This window comes from Castor canadensis, chromosome 5 (assembly GCF_047511655.1).
Source record: "Castor canadensis chromosome 5, mCasCan1.hap1v2, whole genome shotgun sequence".
Lineage (NCBI taxonomy): Eukaryota > Metazoa > Chordata > Mammalia > Rodentia > Castoridae > Castor > Castor canadensis.
This window is the reverse complement of record NC_133390.1, coordinates 10817608-10838954: the sequence shown is the minus strand read 5'-3', so window position 1 is coordinate 10838954 and position 21347 is coordinate 10817608. Positions and strand designations below refer to the sequence as shown.

Here is a 21347-nt window from a genome sequence, read left to right as displayed (position 1 = left end):
AATAGCTAGGTGCCATTGACTCATGCCTGTAATCCTACCTACTTGGGAGGCTGAGATCAGGAGGCCAGCCTGGGCAAATAGTTCATGAGAGCCCCCTCTCCAAAATAACCAGAGCAAAATGGACTGGAGGTGTGGTTCAAGTGGTAAAGTGACTGCTTTACAAGCCTGAAGCTCTGAGTTCAAAACCTAGTCCCATCCCTCCCCTCCAAAATGGACAAAGTTAGGAATAGTATTAGGAAAGGAAGTAAAAATAGCCCTTAAAGGTTTGAAAAGATGCACAATTTCACTCAGAATAAGAGAAATTATATTAGCATGAAAACAATTTGTGTTTTATAAATTTGATAAAAATCCAAGAGCTTGATGGTACCTCTAATGAAAAGTTGGGGGAGAATCAAAAATTCTCACATGTTCCATGTGGTTATATAAATTGATATAGCCCTGAGAGCAGGCAGTGTGGCAGTTTCTATTAGTTACAAATGCATAGTCCTCTTGTCAGGTCACTTCTGCCTGTCCATCCAGATTCATCCTCTACCTTCCCTACCCTTTGGTCTTCCCCACCCTTTCCCCTGAGAACACAACCACATTTCCCTTGTCATATGGCCTCTGGTTGGGTTTGGCCAATGGGGAGCCCCAGGGAAAAGAAGGAAAGGACACAGTGAGGAATATTTATTCCTTAGCCCCCTCCCTGCACAGACCCTTTGGCATGGAGGAGCTTCATGTCGTATCTCCCCACAGAGGAATCTCCCCTTCCCAAGTTGTGTTGGTTTCTTTTTTCCTCTTCAAGCCGGTCACACCCCTACTGTGGTTAGCTGGAGGAGGATCGGCATGCTTACTGTGTACCTACATCTGGCTTGCACAGATGTAGCCCCTTGACTAAAGTCTTCCTCAAAATGTCCTTACTTGAACGTGCTATCTACTGCTGTGACCCTGGCTGATAGGCCTGTTACCTAATGTCTTCATCCATTTTGTGCTGTGATAACAGAATACCATAGACTGGGTAATTTGTAATGAATAAAAATTTATTTGGCTTGTGGTTTTGGAGCCTGGGAAATCCACAATCAAGGGACTGTACTAGGCCAGGTCTTTCTTGCTGTATCATCACATGGCAAGAGAACAAGAGAGGACTGAATTTCCTTTTATAACAGCTCCCACTCTCCATAATGAACCTACTCCTGTGATGAGTGCTCTCCTGACCTAATCACTTCTTGAAGGTCCCATCTCAACATGGCTGCATTGGGGATTAAGTTTCCCACACATGAACTGAAGGTGACACATTGGAAACGGTTCAATCCCAGGATTCCTACATCTGGAAATTTGCCTGCATTTAGACTTGTACATGGTGAAATGATGTGTATCAAGAGAATTGTTTGCAGAAAAGACTAGAGACAATTCAAATGCCTGTCATAGGGCCAGTTTCATAAATCATAGTATGTCCAAGAGGAGAGTGCTATGCAATGCTTTAAAAAACAAAAGCAAGAGAATTCTCTTTGGTGAAAAGAGCTCCTATGTAGAGATACTATTTTTGCAGTACTGGGGTTTGAACTCAGGGCCTACACCTTAGGCCACTCTACCAGCCCTTATTGGTGATGAATTTTTAGAGATTGAGTCTCTTGAACTATTTGCCCAGGGCTGGCTTCAAGCAGCAATCCTCCTGATTTCTGCTTCCTGAGTAGCTAGGATTATAGGCATGAGCCACCAGCACCTGGCTCTGTATTTTTTAAGTGGAAAAAAATCAAAGTTGAACAGGGACCATACATGCTATCTCTTGTCTAATATATGTTTAGCCAGTGTGGTGGTACCCACCTGAAATCCCAGTACTCAGGAGGCTGAGGCAGGAAGATAATTGAGGCCAGCCTGGGCTACCGACCCTGTCCCAAAAAAAGAATATATATATTTGGTTTTGCTTATGTATAAAGACAATCTGAAGAATTCACAAAAAATAAATTAAGTAGTTTTCTAAAGGGAGCAAGAGTCTTCACTGTGTACTTTTTTATATGTTTAAATTTTTTTAATCAAATGGTCATTATGTGTCAAAAGTTAAATTTAAATTCCTCCCTGACTAGGTGGGGATTAGTGTCAGAAAATGATCCAGCTCCTGCAAGGGAGGAGAAAGTTAGAACCAGGAATTTGGCTCTGATTCTCTCTAGGCTTTGATTGTCTTGTCATTGTCCCTGTTTTTATTTTTACGGTTTAATTAGGCATCTCAGAATTTTCATCACCTAATATTTGTTTCCTTTCAGATGTGAAAGTAAAGAAAGGACTTAAAAACTAACAAAGATGCTTTTGAGCTACAATGCAGCCTCAGCCATCAGATTGCTTCATTTGTGCCTTCTGGGTAAGTGCTCTTTCATCCCAGCTCTCTTAGGAGCAAACCTATGTTGTCATCATCCTGCAGGTCCCCACCGTGGAACAGCAAGCTGATCTCTCCCTGACTGCAGGTCCCACATCATGTCAGGTGTTCATGGAAAGTAGACAGGAAGCCCCCACAAATGGTTTAAGTTCTATGGTTTCTGTCTACTGTTAGCTTTAGGAAAACCAACAGACAAGAATAATATAACATACAATAATGTAGGGAAGTATCCTTGTGCATAATTTAAAGGGGGATTCCTCTTATGCCCTCAGTCTAATCCAGGGGGTGCTTATCACTGTACTCTTGCATTCAGAAAGATTCCAAAGCCCTTATGTCTTACAGTGTCCACCAGACTAAAAATTCATTCGTAAACTTTGGTTTATGCATTTCATCATACCTTGTCTCTTCTCTCCTTTTGATTCGATATCAGTATCACACTGTCTTCTGCCCCATAATTTATTAGTAGGGGATCCAGGAGTGGGACAGTGGTCTCAGTACAGAATGTGTATGAATAACATATAGCATCCTTAGTCTCCACCTTCCAAAAATGTCAGGAACCCCACTCTCCCTTAAGTCATTGTTATATCTAGGAAACCAATGCTACCACCTACCTGTACCTACCCCAAGGGGAAGAGACTCACCAATTCCCATTACAAATGCCCTTTCTTCCTCCACCATCTTTAGTGAAGGTCTTTACCTTTGACGTGTATTAATTAGTAACTTGCTTATTTATAGTCTGGGAATTTTTTCACGTATATAATTGTGTCTAGACACACCCTGTCAACCAAACCAACCCTCGATGTTAATGACTGATGTGATTTTGGATTCACCAGGATGCACATGCTGATGGTACGATAGTAGCTAAGAACTGTTTGCTTAAGCATTTTGGTTAGCACAAGAACATCTCAACCCAATGTTAACTAATGCACGTGTGTAAGAGTCTCAAACTTAGAGTACCGATTTTAAGCTGAGGCCAGAGAAAACTTTGTTGCTTCTCTAACTTAATTTTCTTCCTCCTAGTGTACGTGAGCCTAACATTGGATGATCCTTTCGAGGGTAAGAGATGTGTTTGGCATTATTAAATTTTGTATAAGGGTCAAAGTATTGGGTTGACCATTTTGACATAGAAAATATTGGAAATTTCGTTTTTGATTCCAAACCTGTTGCCTATTTTATTGGAATCCTTTATCTGTAAAATGAGCTAGAATTAACTAACTCTGGTTGTCATATTTGTATTACAGGAAATGAACATTAGAAATTATTTTAAAACCTCTTGAAAGAATATTCAGGCTTTTAATATACTCACCAATAGAAGATTGAGGAGACAAACAAAAAAATGATCCAGAAATTATTTCTCAATTTATGTTCTTCTACTTATTAGTTCCAAATAAGGGAAAAGATTTTATTTTTTACTAAAACATTTACCTAAATATAAAAAATCTGACTATGAAACTTTGTGAAGTCAGCATGTGTGTCTGGCTTTCTGATAAACAGTAGGATGAGGAGGTGGTAACCCGCAAACAAAGGCCTGGGTCTTAACCACAAAAAACTTAAATGACTTTTTAAAATTTTAGCAATAAAAGGTGGAACATTATTTTCATTCACCACTGCCACTCCCCAGTGCATAATATTTTATAACTCAACTCAATTTCACAGTCTAGAAAATGTGCCTATTAGTATTAGTACCTACTTCAGCATTGCTGTGTGTTTAATGCCTAGAAATGGCCAGGTGGGGGTCAAATTGTCCTCCCCCATGTTCTGTACAGTGGGGGATCCCCTCGGAGGAAAGCCCAAAATGGGCTGCCCTACTCACTAGGGAGTGGGGAGATGATGAGAGAATGGGGTGGAGAGGGAGCCAAGAAGCAGACCATGTGCCCAGAATGACCTGGATTATTTTGGTCCAATGAGTTACAGAGTGGATGGATAACTCACCCCAGTTATCCAAATTCTGTTTACAAAGCATTGAGTTCCTGTTTCCTAAGTTTTCCTGCCCTGAAAATATGTTGCTCAGTGATTAACTGTATTAGTTCATATCCCATGTCCAGTAGACTTCCTGTGTTTCCAAGAACCCAGGGCTCTCCAGAGGGCTTCTCCGTCCAGACTTCCCAAGGAACAGAGAAAACAATGACCAAAATGCAGTGCTCCAAACTTCAGTGCTTGTCTTTCCCCCTCCTGTTCCCTTAGGTTTCTCAGACAAACCTTGCACTTTCAAGATGACAGCACGAAATTTCCGGCTAATTTTATCATGGCAATTAAGAAACTCCTCCATTGTACCAACTCATTACATATTGCAGTACACAATCATGAGGTTGGTTGACATTTCGTTTTTCTCTTGCTAAAGGTATTATCTTTCCATCATGTGATCTCTCTCTCTCTCTCTCTCTCTTCCCCTTTCTTCGCCACCCACTCCTTCCTGTCTTGATTTTTTTTATTCAGAGCCTTAAAATGCCAAAGGTGAAACACCCATCCATTTTTAATTAAATTGGATTCTTTAATAATCCAAAGATATTTTTGACAAAGCTTGTATCTATAACCAAGCCAATTTCTACACATCAGTACCTCTCAAGCAAAATCATGTCTGTGTCCAGTTATCACAGTGATTTCTGTAATTCAGTCAATGTGAAAGTTTTAAAAGTTCAAGTTTTTCAGAGATACAAAGGTTTGTTGGACATATTGATGGTTTATGTTCACTTCTCTTTACTCAGGGAGGCAGATGAGGTGCCATAAAGCTGCCTGGCCCCATGTAGAACAAACCTGGGTCCAAAGTCTGATTGCATCACTAACTGGCTTGAGCCTTGGGCCAGAGCACAGACCCTCTGAACTTGGGCCTCTGCTTGGGGTTGCTGCAATGACTGAAGACAGAACGGATGGAGACTTCTTTGGCCCTCTTTCCCATACTCAACAGTCACTCTCATAAGTTATTGCTTTGACCCAGAGGCCCCTTGAAATGTCCTTTTGTTGATTGTTTATTTCCCTTCTAGCTGCAGTTGCTGGCCCAGGGAGAGCCTCTTGTGAGTTTCTTTTCAGCTTGCTAAAGTCTTAAAGTTTCCCTCTGTATTGGGTTGTCATGTATGTCCTCTACCTACCTTTCTAAAGCTTGTAGACCAGGTGTCTGTGTTCTCCCTACACTTGCACAGTTCAGACTTAGAACTGGACCGTGTAGCCTTCAGCCAAAGAGAAAAGGGATGTCAGGGAAGGCAATCACGATTGTCCTGGAGGGGAAGGGAGATCTGCAGCCTCTACTGTGAAGGCCAAGGCTCAGTCATTCATTTATTCAGTAAGTATTTACTGAGTACCTACAATGCGCCAGGGGATCTGCCTGTGAAACAAAGCTCCTCTGGGAGCAGAGATTCTGAAAGTACGTGAAGATATTGTTAAACAAGTAAAGGTACAGTGTGGCAGATGGAGGTAAACTGAACCAAAACAAAGAAGGGTAAGAGGGATTGAGAATGTGGAGGAAGGGGGAGTATAAAGTATTTCATTTTTAAATAAGGTAGTTCGAGAAGGTGATGTCATTCAGTGGTACTTTGGCAGACCCCTAAAGAAAGTGAGATGGTGAGGTACACAGAAAATGGACTCTCATTACGTACGTTCTAAAGTTTTCCTTTTTCTTTCTTTCCAAAGTAGACCAGAAAATCCAAAGATTATTGAGAATTGTACAAATATCACGACATCATTTTGTGACCTAACAGATGTATGGAAAGAGACACCCGAGACCTACATCCCAATGTTGGAAGCATTCAGTGGGAACACCACGCTGGTCCGTTGCTTGAACAGTATCTTGTCCACAAACAGTGAGTTGATCTCTGTGTCCCAGCCTCAGGAAGATCATCTTTATTTGCTCTGCCATGAGATAGGAAGCTCTGCAAAGCTGTCTTAGAGCCTGTCTCACCCTGCCCTTCCCAGCTCTGTAACTCGATCAAGTTACTTTGCTGCTATGAGCCTCAGCTTTCTTATCTGAAAAGTGGAACTATAACCTGTACCTTATAAATGATTACTCGATGCCTGAGCAAGGCAGGCATTCAGGCAATATTAGTTGCTGTTTTTCTGTTCACTTACAGCCTGACAGGGGCTGGGGAGTGGGGTTCGGGTAGCTGCAGGGAAGCTATCACATCTCTCTGAGTCAGTGTTTTTCCTTACTGTCGCAACCCCACCCCAGACTGTAACCTAACAGCCAGCTCTTACACATGTTGACACCGGGTGTGCACACAGCTGGGGTCCAAAGCTCAGAGGTGAAGGCTAGAGCTCCTCTTTTCTTTCTTTTCCTGTGTCTCGAGAGCACTGCTCAAGGCACTTGTGTTAACAGACCCAGCTCCATTACCATTCCAGTTTCTAAAAGAACGATTGTAGGATGCATGTTTACATGCACACCCATGTCTTGCAGAGTGGCGATGGCTGAATCCCACTGTGACAGACAGTTCAATGCTCAGCTCACTCCACTGGTGAGCAGGCTTAGACAAAGCAGCCATCTGTGTATGCACTCACAGAAAACAGAGGAAGCATGAGTTATGGACCATGGTATTTGGGTTGCTGAAGGATGTATATTAAGTAGTGATGAAATACATTTTGTGCTCCAAATGATAAATAGGAAAATAAATTAAAAAGGATTAGAAGAAATACGCAGAACGTGTTTTGGCACAGTCCTTCTGAAGGTATTGGGCAGTATGTATTAAACATCTTAACATGTGCCTGCTCCAGTCTAGAATTCCTCTTTAATAATTTGTCCTAAGAAATTAAGGACAAATGCAGAGTTAGCTCCAGGAATGCTGACTAATACACTGAGCCCATTCAGAGACATTGGAGACAATCTAAATATTCAGAGCAGTGGCTCGGTTAAATCATGGTTCAGCCACATCGTCGGACTGAACTACCTATGGGAAAATTATGATGCAAGTCAGGGATCAGTAGACTTTCTATAAAGGACCAGAGAAGAAACACTTAGGAGTTCGTCGGGCATGTGGTCTCTGTCCCATGTTGTTCTGGGTTTTTTTGCTGTTTTTTTTTTTTTTTTTAAATCCTTGTAAAAATAAAAACCTTGCTGAACTTGAAGGCTGTACAAAAGTCAGAGCCATGGGTCTTTTGATACAGATAAATATGTATTAATATGCTTATAAGCTGTAGTTAAGCATGGTGATGCACACCTATAATCTCAGTACACGAGGGTAAGGCAGGTGGATTATGAGTTCAAAAGCTACATAGCCAATTTGAGGCCAGCCTTGGCTATGTAGTGAGATCCTGTCTCAGAAAAACCACAAGAATTTGTGTGGGTTAGAATGATTTAATTTTAATTTACATATACGTGTGTATGTATGTGTGTATATACACATATACATATGTACAGATACATAAATATATATATACACACAACATAGAAAAGTTGATTGCATTCAAAGACAATTGCCTATCTGTATTTCACAATGATTATGTGACATTATTATGTATTATTGTTGTATTATGAAAATAAGTAACTTTTAACTTTTGTTTAGACTACAACCTGAAAACTGGGAAAGTTGTGGACTTCTATCCCAAAATCTGTCTTGAATTTTTTAAACCATTTTACTTTTTGTATTCTCAGGTTTTTACCAATAAAATAAAAACAGCATGCTACAGCGAGGCTTATAGGCATATTAAAAAGGAAATAGCTGTTCTTTAAGAGAAATGAGATTATCCTGACAATGGGAGTCATTATCATATGGAGTCACTGACTGATAAATCAGGGTTTGTTTCTGACTTTGTTTCTGAACAGTGTCTTTTGAGCCGCCAGAGTTTGACATTGTTGGCTTTACTGACCACATTAATGTGACAGTGATGTTCCCACCTGTTGGTCCCAAGATATATGGACAAAAAATACAGTATTATTTATCACTCGTCATCAGAGAACATTCAGAGAAGATTGTGAAGACGGTAAGTGGTCCCTAAGGCTAGGATCAAAACAGTTCTGATCTGGTGATGGATGTGCTTGGCGCTCTTTTAAAAAGAAATGTGCACTTAAAGAATTCAAGTTAAAAGGCCTGGTCTTCAGTGTGGTCTGACTTTAGGAAAGAAGTCTCTCTAGATCATTCATTGCAAAAGTATAGTGATTTAGCCCAGTAGCTCAGTCTTCTTCAAAAGAACAAGCCACGTGCACGACATCAGGAGACACACAGGAGAGAGAGGCATATGGTAGACAGAGAGAGCTGCCAGATCTCAGCAAGCCATGGTGAGCTCTCTGAAAGAGTGATTTCATGAGACACATGAGCAAACACTTGTCTCTGTCTCTCCTGCCTCAGACACAACAAGGGAATTGGTGCTGTCTAGCAGTTCTGTCCCCTCCTGGTTTCCCTGAAGGACCCAACTGAATGTTAGTAATCTTGGGGTGACCTTGGTTTGAAACAGACTTGGATCTTCAATTTTTTGTTGTCTCCATCCCTCAAAAGGCTGGCATCTGTAAAAATGGACAAAGCGTACTCACTGGTAGGCCCTGCTGTAATGGTACCTTTTGTGTACAGAGCCATTTACCAGTTATAAAACCCTTGCAAGTAAAACCAGCCCATACAATGTTGGCAGGGCATTTCAAGCAGAGGGCACAGCAAATTCAAAGGCCATGAGGCGTGGGCCTAGTGGATTTGAGAAATAGCAGGAAGAGGTGGCTGGAGTAGAGTGACTGAGAGGAGAGACCAAGAGGGGTGAGCTCAGAGAGGGAATGAGGCTGAACTTCAGAGGGCTTTGTGAGTCTGGAACTTCTGAATATGAAGATCCAAGACTTGGTGTGTTAAGTATAGACCAGGCCAGGCATGGTGGTACATGCCTGTAATCCCAGGGAGGCAAAGAGCAGGAAGATCACTGTTCAAGGCCATCCTGGGGGGAAAGTTAGCAAGATCCTATTTAACAAAAAAGCTGGGCATGGTGGTGAATGTAGAAGTCAGAGGTAGGAGGATTGTGGTCAGAGGCCAGGCTCAGGCAATAGGGAGGTGCATGCATGGAACCACAACCATAGTGAGATGCAAATGAGGCCTCTGGCTATCCTCTAGAGTTGCGGAAGTCACTGTTGGGGTCATTGCTGGAGACTTGGCCACTGGACCAACAAGTAGTCAACCATTACTCCAGGACAATGTTAGGGCAGAATGTTTGGCAAAATGTACCCAGATATGGTCCTGGACCTGCTCTCGAGCTCCTCTCTGTAAATGTTATTCCCTTTTTACATGCCTGCCCCATATCAAAAATGGAATCATGGAAACCTTTATTTCTCATTGGGACATTTTTTTTTTATATATTAAATGAAGTTGACAGGCTAGAATTCATGGTTTTAAGGTGTGTGTGTGTGTGTGTGTGTGTGTGTATAAATACATGTGGTGGCTTGCTCCACATCACTTTTTTCTTACCACACCTGTAATATTTCTAACCCTATTTAAGATTTGAAGACAAAATCCCAAAGAGTCTCTTAGGGCCTACCTCTACTTGAAATTCACACCAAAGTCTTACTGATTTTTTTTGTTTGTTTCTTTTTGCAGCACAAACCCAAAATAAATGGAGACATGAGTGGAAATTTCAGCTACATCATTAACAATTTAATTCCAAATACAAACTACTGTGTATCTGTTTACTTTGAGCCTATGAGTCTGGGAACAGTAATAAAATCTCCCTTAAAATGCACTGTCCTTCATTCGGGCCCAGAATCAGGTATGGTTAATTTTTGAAATTTCATGTTATGAAAATCCATGCTTTTACTTTGACAGAAAACCTGCTGGTTTTCATGGTGTGCTAAAGGTATTTCATCCAATAAATGTGTACCTTAGAGATGTTTTCTGTTCACCAATCTCTGTACTTATCTAGTGATCATGTTTGTATTGCCCTACCATAAGGATAGTCAAATGTCTACCTTTATTAGATCACACCTCTTCTGGAAGTGGAAATGCTTTTATTTCAGGGAATTAGGATTAAATTCAGCACTTCGTGCTCTTTGGTTGACCGTTGTTCAAGCTCAATGCTGGAAAATGCAGTGTTGCCTGAGCGAATACACAGAAGCCTGAGAAGATTTGATATGGAAGCAGCTCACAGATAGGGCCTGGCGTATGGGAGCATCAGCTCTACTCCTGGTTGAAAGGGTCCTTGCCAGAGAGGACAGTCACTAATGAAGGCAGAAAGCTCTTCTCTTGCAAAGCCACCCAGCCAGTAAATGGTATGATCTCAACCTTCTTCCGTCTGCAGAAATGTGCCACAAAAACAGTTGAGCTTAGGAGCCTTCCCTCCAAGGGTCTTTTCAGGAACTTACCAGATCCCCAGCTGTTTTACCAAAGGGAAAATCTCTGAATATCTCCCTCACAGAAGCCCTTCTAGATTTCCTGACCCCACTGGAAGGCCTTGGATGTTCTGATTTACCAGAGTAAAAATAAGATTGGATTTACATGGAAATAACTGTAAGTGTTATGGTTATTTCTGAATTCGGCAAGCTACTCTAAACAGCTACACTAAAGATGCTGGAGATGAACAGTGTGGTTTCACTCTGCAGTGCTTCTCAGAGCCAAATGGTGAACAGCCTGACTTTAAAGGGAAAATCTTAAGTAGTTTTTTATGTCAGTTAAATAGGGGTAAACCTAAAACTGCACACAGCATATATGCTGATAGCTCTTACAGAAACATAAACCCAAAACAAATCTGCATTCTGAGGCTCTAACACCAGCTCTCCAACTCCAAATCGGTGTTCAGCAATTCATTTGTGACAGTCATGACCCAAAGTTAGTGCCAACCCCACAACATTCTCCCCGGGTCAAGTGTTAGCCAACAGTCTCAGGTCCTCAGTCTCCTTGTACTCTTGTCCAACGTGGCTGTAAATTTAGGCATTCCCATGACTTCCTCTCAAGTTCAGTAATTTGCTAAACTGACTCAGAGGACTTCAGGAAGTGACTCTCAGACCTCAGGGAAGTCCTCTACTTAGGCTTACCATTTTATTGCAGAAGTTCCACGTGAAGATCAGGGAAGAAGCACATGCCACAAGCTCTGGAAGCGTCCCCAAATGCAGGGGCTTCTGTCTGTGGAGTCAGTCTATGTTCCCCTCCCGGCCCAGTACCTCAATATGTTCACCAACTGAGAAGCTGTAGCTGTGACTGCTTAAATCACTGGCCACAGGATTACTCAATTTCCAGCCCATCTTCCCTCCCTGGAATTTAGGGAATCGGGCTTGAAGGAAGTTCCAACATGTGAACATGTGATTAGGTCTTCTGTCTATCAACCCTTACCCTGAAGCAGTCTAGCTGGCCCCTCCATGAGTCACTTCATTAGCAGAAACTCAGATGTAGCTTCTGTCTCAGTCCATTTCTGCTGCTCTAACATAATACCTGGGTCTATGTAAATTATAAAGAAAAGAGATTTATTTCTCCCGATTCTGGGGACCAGGAAATCTGAGATGGAAGGGCCTTCTTGCTTCATCAGAGCACGGTGGAGGGTATCACATGTCAAGAGGGGGAAAAAGTGAGCTTCTTTCAAAACAAAGCAACTTCCATGGATATCTAGCCTATCCCTCCATAGGGCTAATCCATTCATAGAGAGCACACCTCTATGGCCCAAACACCTCTTGAAGGATTAACCCCCCCAAAACCGTCACAGTAGCAATTAAATTTCAGCATGAGTTTTAGGAACCTCCAACCACAGCAGTCCCCAAATGAGGACTTACTGAAACCCAAAATCACCAACTGAGCACTTGACAGTTCTTTGGAGGTCGACATGCTCCATGAGGATTCACTTCTTCCCCTGACTCTTCTTAATCCACCTGCTAACTGGTGGTCCTGGAACGGCATACTGTCAGGTCTTCGTTTTGCATATTGTCAGCCTTCATTCTGTTATTACCCAATACAGGAATCCCCAACTATCAAAAACTTTTCTGAAACTCGGGAAGCAAACAGTTCAGATAACATGGCACCTCTTACTCTTCACTGGCCCTAGTTCCCTCAAGCAGCCAAACTCAAGATCTAGATAGATGCAGGTGCCAAGGGTCTTAGAAGGACAGCTGAGATGAGCACTGACTTAGGCTCAACAGCAAAAGCTACATTGTCAGGTCTGACCAACAGGGATTCATCACAGAGATTTAGTGAAACTCCTTCCACTTGTCAATCCCTAACTTCACCGCTTGGCTCTTTTAGTAAAGCCCTAAGGAAGCTCTTCACTCACTTGAAAAGTATTTATTGGGGGCCTGCAATGGGCCAGATTTCACACACACACGCACACACACGAGATATAGCAATGAAGAAAATAGACATAAACCCTGACATTGTGAGTTTACATTGCAGTAGGAGACAGAATAATAAGATATAAAAATCAAAATATGTAGTATGCAGAGTGACAGTAAGTACTGTGAAGAAAATTAAGCAAGAAGGGAAGTGAGGGGGTAGGTGAAGGGGTGAGTCACTAATTTAGGGCCGTGTCTTGCTTCACAGTCCCCAGAAGCAGAGCCTGGGATGGGCATTATTGTCCATGTGATTTATTTGTGGAGTGGGAGGACCTCAGAAGATGGGGAATAAAAATTAAGCCAGTGAATGGTGTCTTAACTGAGCCTCACTTGAGTTGATCCCTGGGGCTTCTCTGGAGCATGGATCAGCCCCTCACCAGTCATTCAGTTACCAGTGCGATGTGACATAACCTCCAGGTGGGGTGAGGCAGCTCTGTTTTGGCTAAGTGTAATTTCTTGGAGAAGGAGCAGCTCAGATGTGCCAGCCACGATGTTGGGCAGCTTTGGGGGCTGCTCATTGACTGGTAAAGAGGACTGGACAGGACACATGCAACATCTGCCACAGATGGCCAGGAGGGTCTTCCCAAGTAAAGACCAAGGGAGGTATGGTGGACAGAAAAATAGCCACTCAAAGATGGCTATCTTCTAATCCCGGATATCCCTTGGCAAAAGGGACTTGGTGGTATGATTAAATCCAAAAAGATAATCCAGGGAGATTATCCTGGACCACTCAGGTGGGCCTCATGTAAGCACATGAGGAAAGAGGAAGATGGAGGACTCCATTGGAGAAGGAGCAGTGATGACAGAAGCAGAAGTCAGAGATGGAGAGATTTGGAAGATGCTGTAAGACGACTTGAGGATGAAGGAAGGGGCAAGAGCCAAGGAATGCAAGTGGCCTCTTGAAGCTGGAAAAGGCAAGGAAATGGGTTTTCTCCTAGTTTCCAGAAGGATTGTAGCCCTGACAACACCTTGATTTTTATCGCGGTGAGACCCATTTTGGGCTTCTGGTCTCCAGAATTGTGAGATGATATGTGTTAGTTTTTACCACTAACTTTGTGGTAATTTGTTGGGAGACAACAGGAAAGGAATATAGGCGCATAGGGAGTGAGTCTTGCAGACATTATTACTGGAGAGAATTACATATGGAAGATCCAGCATGTGCTAAGGCCCTGAGGCAGGACTGGCCTTGGCATGGTATGGCAGGAATGAAATTAACAAAGAATAGTAACAGTTTAGGTCAGAGAGGGTGGAAGACCCTGGTTGATACAGGACTGTAGAAGCCATTAGGAGAGATAGCAACCCCAGTGGGACTTGTGCAAATCTGACTTAGGATGTAAAAGGAACATCTGTATGCCATATGGTGGGGAGCCGGGTGACTCCTGGGCTGGCACTGCAGTATTCCAAGTGGCAGGTCAAAATGCTTAGTACAGAGGGCCAAGCAGGACACGAGTTCTAAGAAACTAACTTTAGTCATCATCAATCTTTGGACAAAGTCCTTTTTCTTTTCCAGTAAAGATCATAGTAATCCTATGTTACTATCTTTGTTTCTCAGCTCAACCCTCTGCCTGTGAGGTCTCTTAGGTTTCAGAAGTCCCAATGTTGAATCTGGAGAAAGATGGGTTTATCCAAGGTCAAATTTTGAAGACATGACCTTGTCCTTCCCCAAGATGAGTTGATCTCTTTTATGAAGAAAGTGATTAACAGCAGTAATATCCACCTACAACTTCTCCATTCTGAGTCAGAACAATGACATAATTCCACTCTTTCAAACAGGAATATTTTCATTTTTAAAAGTTTTATTATCATATTATTATTGTACTGGGGAGTACATTGTGACATTTACAAAAGTTCTTACAATATATCATAATTTAATTTAGCCCCTCCATCTTTCTGCCTCCCCCATTCCTGGAATAGTTTCAACAGGTTCAAAAAGGAATATTTTTAAATATTGTGCATACATAATCTGCCCCAAGAGAGAGCTTGTATATTTTTAGATGGTCATCAGGCTAAAAGCAAAAAAAATTAAGTGTCAAAAAGGACTTTGAGACTTTACTTCAATTTGAGAAGCATTGTTCTAGCTTGTTAATTGCAATTTGCATAATTTGCCCAGTTCTGTTTGTAGTCTGTCCTATTAAATAGATCACACATGGTCTTTAGTAGCTATTTCCCAGAAGGTAGATGGGTACGTGAGTCTTAGTGTCATGTCATTCCTTCACCAATGAAGTCATTTTGGTTCACAGCATCCTTTTTTGGATATGTGGAAGAATTTTGTATCAAGAAGTTGTGCCTCAGTGGCCAGACCTATTCTAGGACTGTCATGGTACATGGGTCCCTCCTTCATTCTTCATAGGCCTCTCTGAGACTGGGTTCCAGAGTCTGTGCTCCATACCAGTGCTAGAGTCTTCACTAAGTTTCTTTCTGTTCAGTCTAACCTTTTAAAAGACCTGAAGCAAGTAACCCACTCTTATTTCCTTGTTTCTCTCCTGTATCTATTTTTCCTGAGGCTATACGATCAACACCAGTAAAGATCTTTCAGGAAATTTAAGAAGGTCTTGGTTATGTCATTACCCATTTCTTCCCAGTCTAGCTATCCTTACAGAAAGAAAGCTACTTTCAGTCAAAAGTTGAAATTTTTCAAAAGAAATTTTGATGAGAGGCTTAGGGGATCTCCTAGTAGAGCAAAGCAAGTTTTATGGAGGCGTGATTTGGTTCCTGGTGGGGCCAAAGCCCAGCCTCAGAGAGACCCAGTTGTTCTTTCAGGCGGGCTGTTCTCCTTCACCTCTTCTGCCTGTGCGATAAGCAAGCTTGTACCCGTTGGGCATTTGAGATGCTGCTGGCATGGTGGAGAAACTGGCCTACTGATTCTACGTAATTTTGCTCATTTCAAATTAAACAGCTTCAGTCAGCATCGACTATATTACAACTATAGAACATAAACTGAAAATTTTACTCAAAAATACACACTTGGATTACTTGCCTTTCTTTGATATTTATCAATCTAAAATTGTTTTTTTCAAACTTTTGCTTCTTCAGTGTTGCATTTTCTAGTCCAGACCAACGTGCATTTAATCCCACCTGCGACCACATATTGGATTTCTTTTGAAATAAAGTAATTTTCTCTTTCCTTCAACAGGACCATCAGAATCTGCTAAAATAGGAATACTCGTTGCTGTGTTTTTGATAGCTTCAGTCTTCATGATCACCATCGTAACACTGAAACGGATTGGTTATATATGTTTAAAAATTAACTTCCCCAAGGTTTTGGTATGTAGTTTTTTTATTTTTTTTCTATATTTTATTTTTATTTTCACATAATTTTTACTATATACTTAGGTATTTTCACAGAAAAGAATCTCATTTTCCAAAAACACCAATGAGTATCCCTCTGGGTTCTTTCCCATCCTGCAAACATTGTGTAGTTCTAAGTACACACGTGCATATCATGTTTTCTGTTTGTATAGTGTCATGTGTTATTTCTGATGCTTACACAGCATTCTGTTATTACTGATGGATCAGTTTCTTTAACCATTTCCCAGGGACAGGGCAATCAGTTTGACTTCTTTTTGCTTTCTTTTCCTTTCTCCTGTTTCTTCCACCATATGAATAGCTCAATGGAAATTTTCATATAGTTTTTTTTTTGTGGTACTGGAGTTTGAACCCAGAGCCTCACACTTGCTAGGCAGGCATGCTACCACTTGAGCCACTCCACCAGCCCTGTTTTGCGATGGGTATTTTCAAGATAGGGTCTCCCAAACTATTTACCCAAGGCAGGCTTTGAACTGTGATCCTCCTGATCTCTGCCCCCTGAGTAGCTAGGATTACAGCTTGAGCCACCAGAATCTGGCCACTATGTGTTTATTGGGACATAACCCCATCATAAGTCAAAGACCATTCTATATAGGAGATTCTGTATGACTTTGGGATACAGAAGGCTCCATAGACACAAAAAACAAGAACCAGAAAGGAATAAAATTCATGTTTTCTTACACTAAAATTCAGAATTTCTCTTCATCAAATGTCATCATAAAAAGTAAAATGACAAATAGGCTGAGGAAAATATATGTACATAGTAGTTGACACATAATTCATGTATCAGTTATATAGTTATATGAAGAACTCCTACGAATCAATAAGAAAATAGAATAGCCAAGGCTGGGTCTGGGTAGAGTCGGGGAAGAGCACGTTTGTCACATTGGACAGTTGTGTGGGCACAGGCAGGTAGAGAGAGGGACAATGCAGATAAGGATCCCAGGTCCCTAGGTGAAAAGAATCTTACGACCATCCTCATGGATTGTCCCATCTGTGAGTCTGAAATAGGGTCCTCCAATAGGGCCAAACAGCCTGCCTCACTTTTCCCTTTAGTTCATTCCACCCTGCTGTGTTCTCAAGGTGCTGTTTCCTCCAAAGGCTGGGATAGAATAGGATGGGAGTCTTCAGCTTTCCCAATCCCTGACCCTTCAGGGCCAACTGTATCATGAAGGCCCTATAGGACAGAGGGTGCTCTTCCCCTGGGTTTTAACCTTGACAGTATCTGCTCCCTAGAGTCCTCTGTCACTTACTGTCTCTGACACCCATGAAGAATGTTTTCTGGCAGTTCATGATGGAAATCTATCCAGCTTACCTGAACAGAATCCCCTGGCATGCAGAAGCACCCAGGTGAGATGCAGCTGGGAGGAAAGTGAATCAGAAGAAGCAGCCTCTGCTGAGGCAGCCTGTCTCCACTCACTAGGCATGAACTTGAGCCAAGTTTCTCAACCTCTCTGCACCTAGTTTTCTTATCTGTAAAGTGGGCCTAAGAATAGTAAGCCTAGGGGCTGGGGGGTGTAGCCCAGTGGTAGAAGCCATGCGCTTAGCGTACACAAGGCCCTGGGTTCAATCCCCAGCACTGAATGAATGAATGAATGAATGGTTCTTCCAAGCTGGGCACCAATGGCTCACACCTGTAATCCTAGCTGCTTGGGAGGCTGAGATAGGGAGAATCACAGTTTGAGGCCAGCCCAGGCAAATAGTTCACAAGATCTTTATCTTCAAAACTAACTGGAACAAAATGAATGACTCCAGTGGTAAAGCATCTGCTTTGTGAGCTCAAAGCCCTTGAGTTCAAGCCTCAGTCCCACAAAAAAAAAAAAAAAAAAAAAGAAAAGAAAAAGTCTTCTGCATACGCAGGTTCCATCCAACCATAGATCAAAAGTATTTGGGAAAAATTGTTTCTATACAGACTTTTCTTGTCATTATTCCCTAAACAATATAGTATAATGGCTGTTTGCACAGCAGTTATGCTGTAGTTACATCTTATGTGGGAGACGAGCATCCTGGCATTTGGAGGATGTACTGTGAAGCACTAAGAGCAGTGCCTGGCACCTCATCACTTCACCATAAAACTGTCAGCTCTTAGCTGACAATGATCTGTCACCCCATTCCCATTATTGTGCAATGAATGCTAAGTTTTATGATGTAAAAAATAAAGCACAAACACAAGTAATATAGTCTCTCTCTCTCTCTCTCCCTCCCTCCCTCCCTTTTCCTCCTCCCCCTTCTCCTTCCTCCCTCACACTCTCCCTCTTTCTTTCTCTCTCTCCCTCTCAGAATTTTCATAACTTTTTAGCCCACATGTTCCCCGAACTGCCACCATTGGAAGCAGTGGATAAGGTGGAAGTCATTTTCATCAACAGAAAGAAGAAAGTGTGGAATTATACTTATGATGAAGAAAGTGACAGTGATAACGAAGTGGCCCACAGAACAAGTGCAGCCGGGTATACCATGCACGGACTGACAGGCAGGCTTCTGAGCCAGGCCCCCACCTCCTCCGCCACCTCCCAGGAGTCCCAGTTCAAAGACTCAGATGCTGAGGAGCCTGATGAGCCTGAGGTCGAGGCTGAGGCCAGGAATGGGGCTAGGGGTGAGCTGGAGCCTCCCATGGTGCTGGAGAAACCCCCCTGGCAGTCAGAAGACCCAAGTGAGCCTTATAAGAAGAGAGGCAGTCTGGTCCAGGACCCCTTTCCCAGGGACAACAGCAGCTCCACTGGGGGGTCTGGGGACAGAATTATCTTCAATGTGGATTTAAACTCAGTATTTTTGAGAGTTCTTGATGATGACTCAGGAGAGGCCTCAGAAGAAGACAGTCTGGCATCATCTCTTGCAGAAGAGATGGGGGACTCAGAAGAGGATTCCCATGGAGGAGAGTCAAACCTGCCGGTGGCCAGTGGGGAGGGGACATGGTCACCCCACCTCAACGCCTCTTCCCAGTGCCTGTGGACTGAAGATGCTGGGACTGATGAAAGTGATGCCTCCGGTTCGGACACTGAGGTCAGGGATGGCTATATAATGCGGTGACTCAGAAAGAGTTTACTAACCCAAGCTGGAAGTGTCTCTAGGGCCCTCTCCTTGCACCCCGGCTTTCTGCCGTGTAGTCTGCAGGTGTCTGTGAGGGAAGGAGTAGGGAACTGTAGAGTCGGCCCAGTTCTTCCAGACAACCTCATCTGTGCAGATTCCCAGCATGGGAAATGAAGTCTCCCTCAGCCCTCTGTTTACAAGTTCCCAGTGAAGAGGCAAGCTCTGCAGGGTTTACGCTAATGCACTTGACTTCTGATGTCTCTGAATCATGTTTCCCAGGAAGCAAAGTTCACTGTGGTTTTCAGGGGTGACCTAGGCTCCCTGATCCTGTGATATTTCTGGGAAATAAACTGAACCAGGGTAGGAGTGGGAAAAAATCACTCACTAGGCTTCCTAGCAGGATCTGTGAGCAGTGTTTAACAAGTGGACACCCTGAGTCCAGCAGGTTCAAGGAATGAATGATAAGGCAGGCAGAAGAGGAGGAGGGAAGGAATGGGGCTGGAGAGACAGGAGGCCAGTGCACAGGTAACAAAGGAAGAGCCAGCAAGGTATCAGTCAGTGGTCTCTGGGCACCTCCACTCTGAGAAATACACTCACAACTGCTCTTCTAGCCCTCCCCAGGTTGGGTGGGAAAGATGTACACACATTAATAATTTTAGTAAAAGGCGGGTGACAAATAGAAAGGAAACATTACTTGGGGCATAGTGCCAGGTGCAGGTGGCTCATGCCTGTAATCCTAGCTACTCAGAAGGCAGAGATCAGGAGGATGGCAGTTCCAGGCTAGCCTGGGCAAATAGTTCCCAAGACCCAAACTTGAAAATACCCAACCCAAGGGGTAAAATCAGTGCCATATTTTAAGACTTAGAAAAAAAATACGTAACAGTGCTTCAAGATCTTCAAGAAATGTGGCATATAAGACTTAGAGATCCCGTGTGGTCATTTTTAAAGTGCTACGTAGGCAGATCCAGGTGCCCTACATGGGACTACAGTTGCTGTGAGTCTTGGAGGAGGGTGGTAAGGGTCTCAAATGTCAAGTAGCAAACAGCACAAGGCCTGGAGTCACAGGTCTGCTGCTGACGTTTCACCGTGTGACCCTGGGTGTTTTTGCTTAGCCTCCCTGAGACTCAGTTTCAGTTTCAAAGTACAGGGATGGGACTAGGTAATCACCAGGATCCTATAACTCTCGGAGAAATATTAGAAAATATACAGAAATAAAGAATCAGGGCCAAGCATAGTCGCTCACACCTGTAATCCTAGCTACTCAGGAGGCAGAGATCAAGAGGATTTTGGTTCAAGACCAGCCCAGGCAAAAAGTTTGAGAAACCCTATGTCAACTGGTCAAAAGATGGTGGCACACATCTGTCATCTTAGCTGCGTGGGATGACAGGAGGACCTCAGTCCAGGTGGGCAGGCATAAATGCAAAGACCCTGTTTGAAAAATAATTAAAAGCAAAAAGGGCTAGGGGTGTGGCTCAAGTGGTAGAGCACCTATCTAGCAAGCACAAAGCCCTGAGTTCAAACCCCAGCACCACCAAAATATAAATAATCAGAAGTGCTACAACCCCAGATTGATGAAAGGTGTAGGGCCTCCCATGTCACTCTCCTCACGCCAAGAACCAGTTTCTCAGACCTTTCTCCCAGGTCCATTCAAAAACAACACAAATTACACAGGATCTTAGTTCAAGGACTTCCAATAGATTACTTGTGTAATTGGTCTAACACAAAAGGAGAGAGCTGAGTAGGGCATGGTGGTGGATGCCTGTAATCCTGGCTACTGTGGAAGGTAGAGGCAGAGGGATCACAAGTTTGAGGCCATCCTCGACAAGGATAGCAGCAGGATCCTGTCTCAAAAACAAAAATAAAAGTGGTTTGCATAATATGCACCAGCCCTGGATCAATCCCCAGGAACCACAAATAAAGCAAAAACCCTTATTTAATAATCTAACGAATTGTACAGCAAAGAGATCTTATGCACATAATCCATTCCTCCGACCTCGAAATCATATTGAAGATTTCCTGATCTTTTTTAGATATGGCTCATGTGTGCACCCCCACTTGTTTTTGTAAATTTTTGTATAATGGTTGGAGGTTGGGTTAGGGTAATACAAGAATACCTTTTCATACAGACTTGGTGTGGTCCTGAGTCGTTTCTCCGTAGAGTGTGTGTGTGCATGCGGTTCCTCTGGCATCTCAGGACTGCACCTGCTGCCCCTGATCCCCGGACCTCGGCCATGGCCCGCGGGGCCGGGGCCGCGCGCCCCCCGTGTGCGTGCACGTGGAGGAACCTTTCCGCGCAGACGTCAGACATCGCTAGTCATTTCCCAACGGCCGCCTCCCCGGGATTTCCAACCTGACCACAGCACAAATTTAGGAAGAGGAAATTAAGGCTTTCGCAGCAGTCTTGGGAAAGAAACTTAGTAACGAATGACTTGGTTTTGTATCACTGAAGACCCTCTGAAGCTG

The 21347-nt window shown here is 43.0% G+C and overlaps 1 protein-coding gene across 8 annotated transcripts in view; it reads left to right on the top strand.

Annotated features, from left to right (window-relative positions):
- Positions 1–21011, top strand: part of Ifnar2 (interferon alpha and beta receptor subunit 2) — a 46966-nt gene extending 25955 nt beyond the window's left edge. For 2 of the 8 annotated variants that reach the window (XM_074072774.1, XM_074072773.1), the window contains exons 2-10: positions 2241–2335; positions 3371–3406; positions 4535–4658; positions 5332–5361; positions 5975–6144; positions 8097–8254; positions 9841–10009; positions 15685–15815; positions 18138–21011. In XM_074072774.1, coding sequence (XP_073928875.1) covers positions 2278–2335; positions 3371–3406; positions 4535–4658; positions 5332–5361; positions 5975–6144; positions 8097–8254; positions 9841–10009; positions 15685–15815; positions 18138–18884 — 1623 coding nt within the window. In that variant the 5' untranslated portion in view covers positions 2241–2277 and the 3' untranslated portion in view covers positions 18885–21011. The remainder of the gene's footprint in view (positions 1–2240; positions 2336–3370; positions 3407–4534; positions 4659–5331; positions 5362–5974; positions 6145–8096; positions 8255–9840; positions 10010–15684; positions 15816–18137) is intronic. The other 6 variants (XM_074072777.1, XM_074072775.1, XM_074072776.1 and 3 more) reach the window with 6 other exon arrangements.
- Positions 21012–21347: the final 336 nt, after the last annotated feature.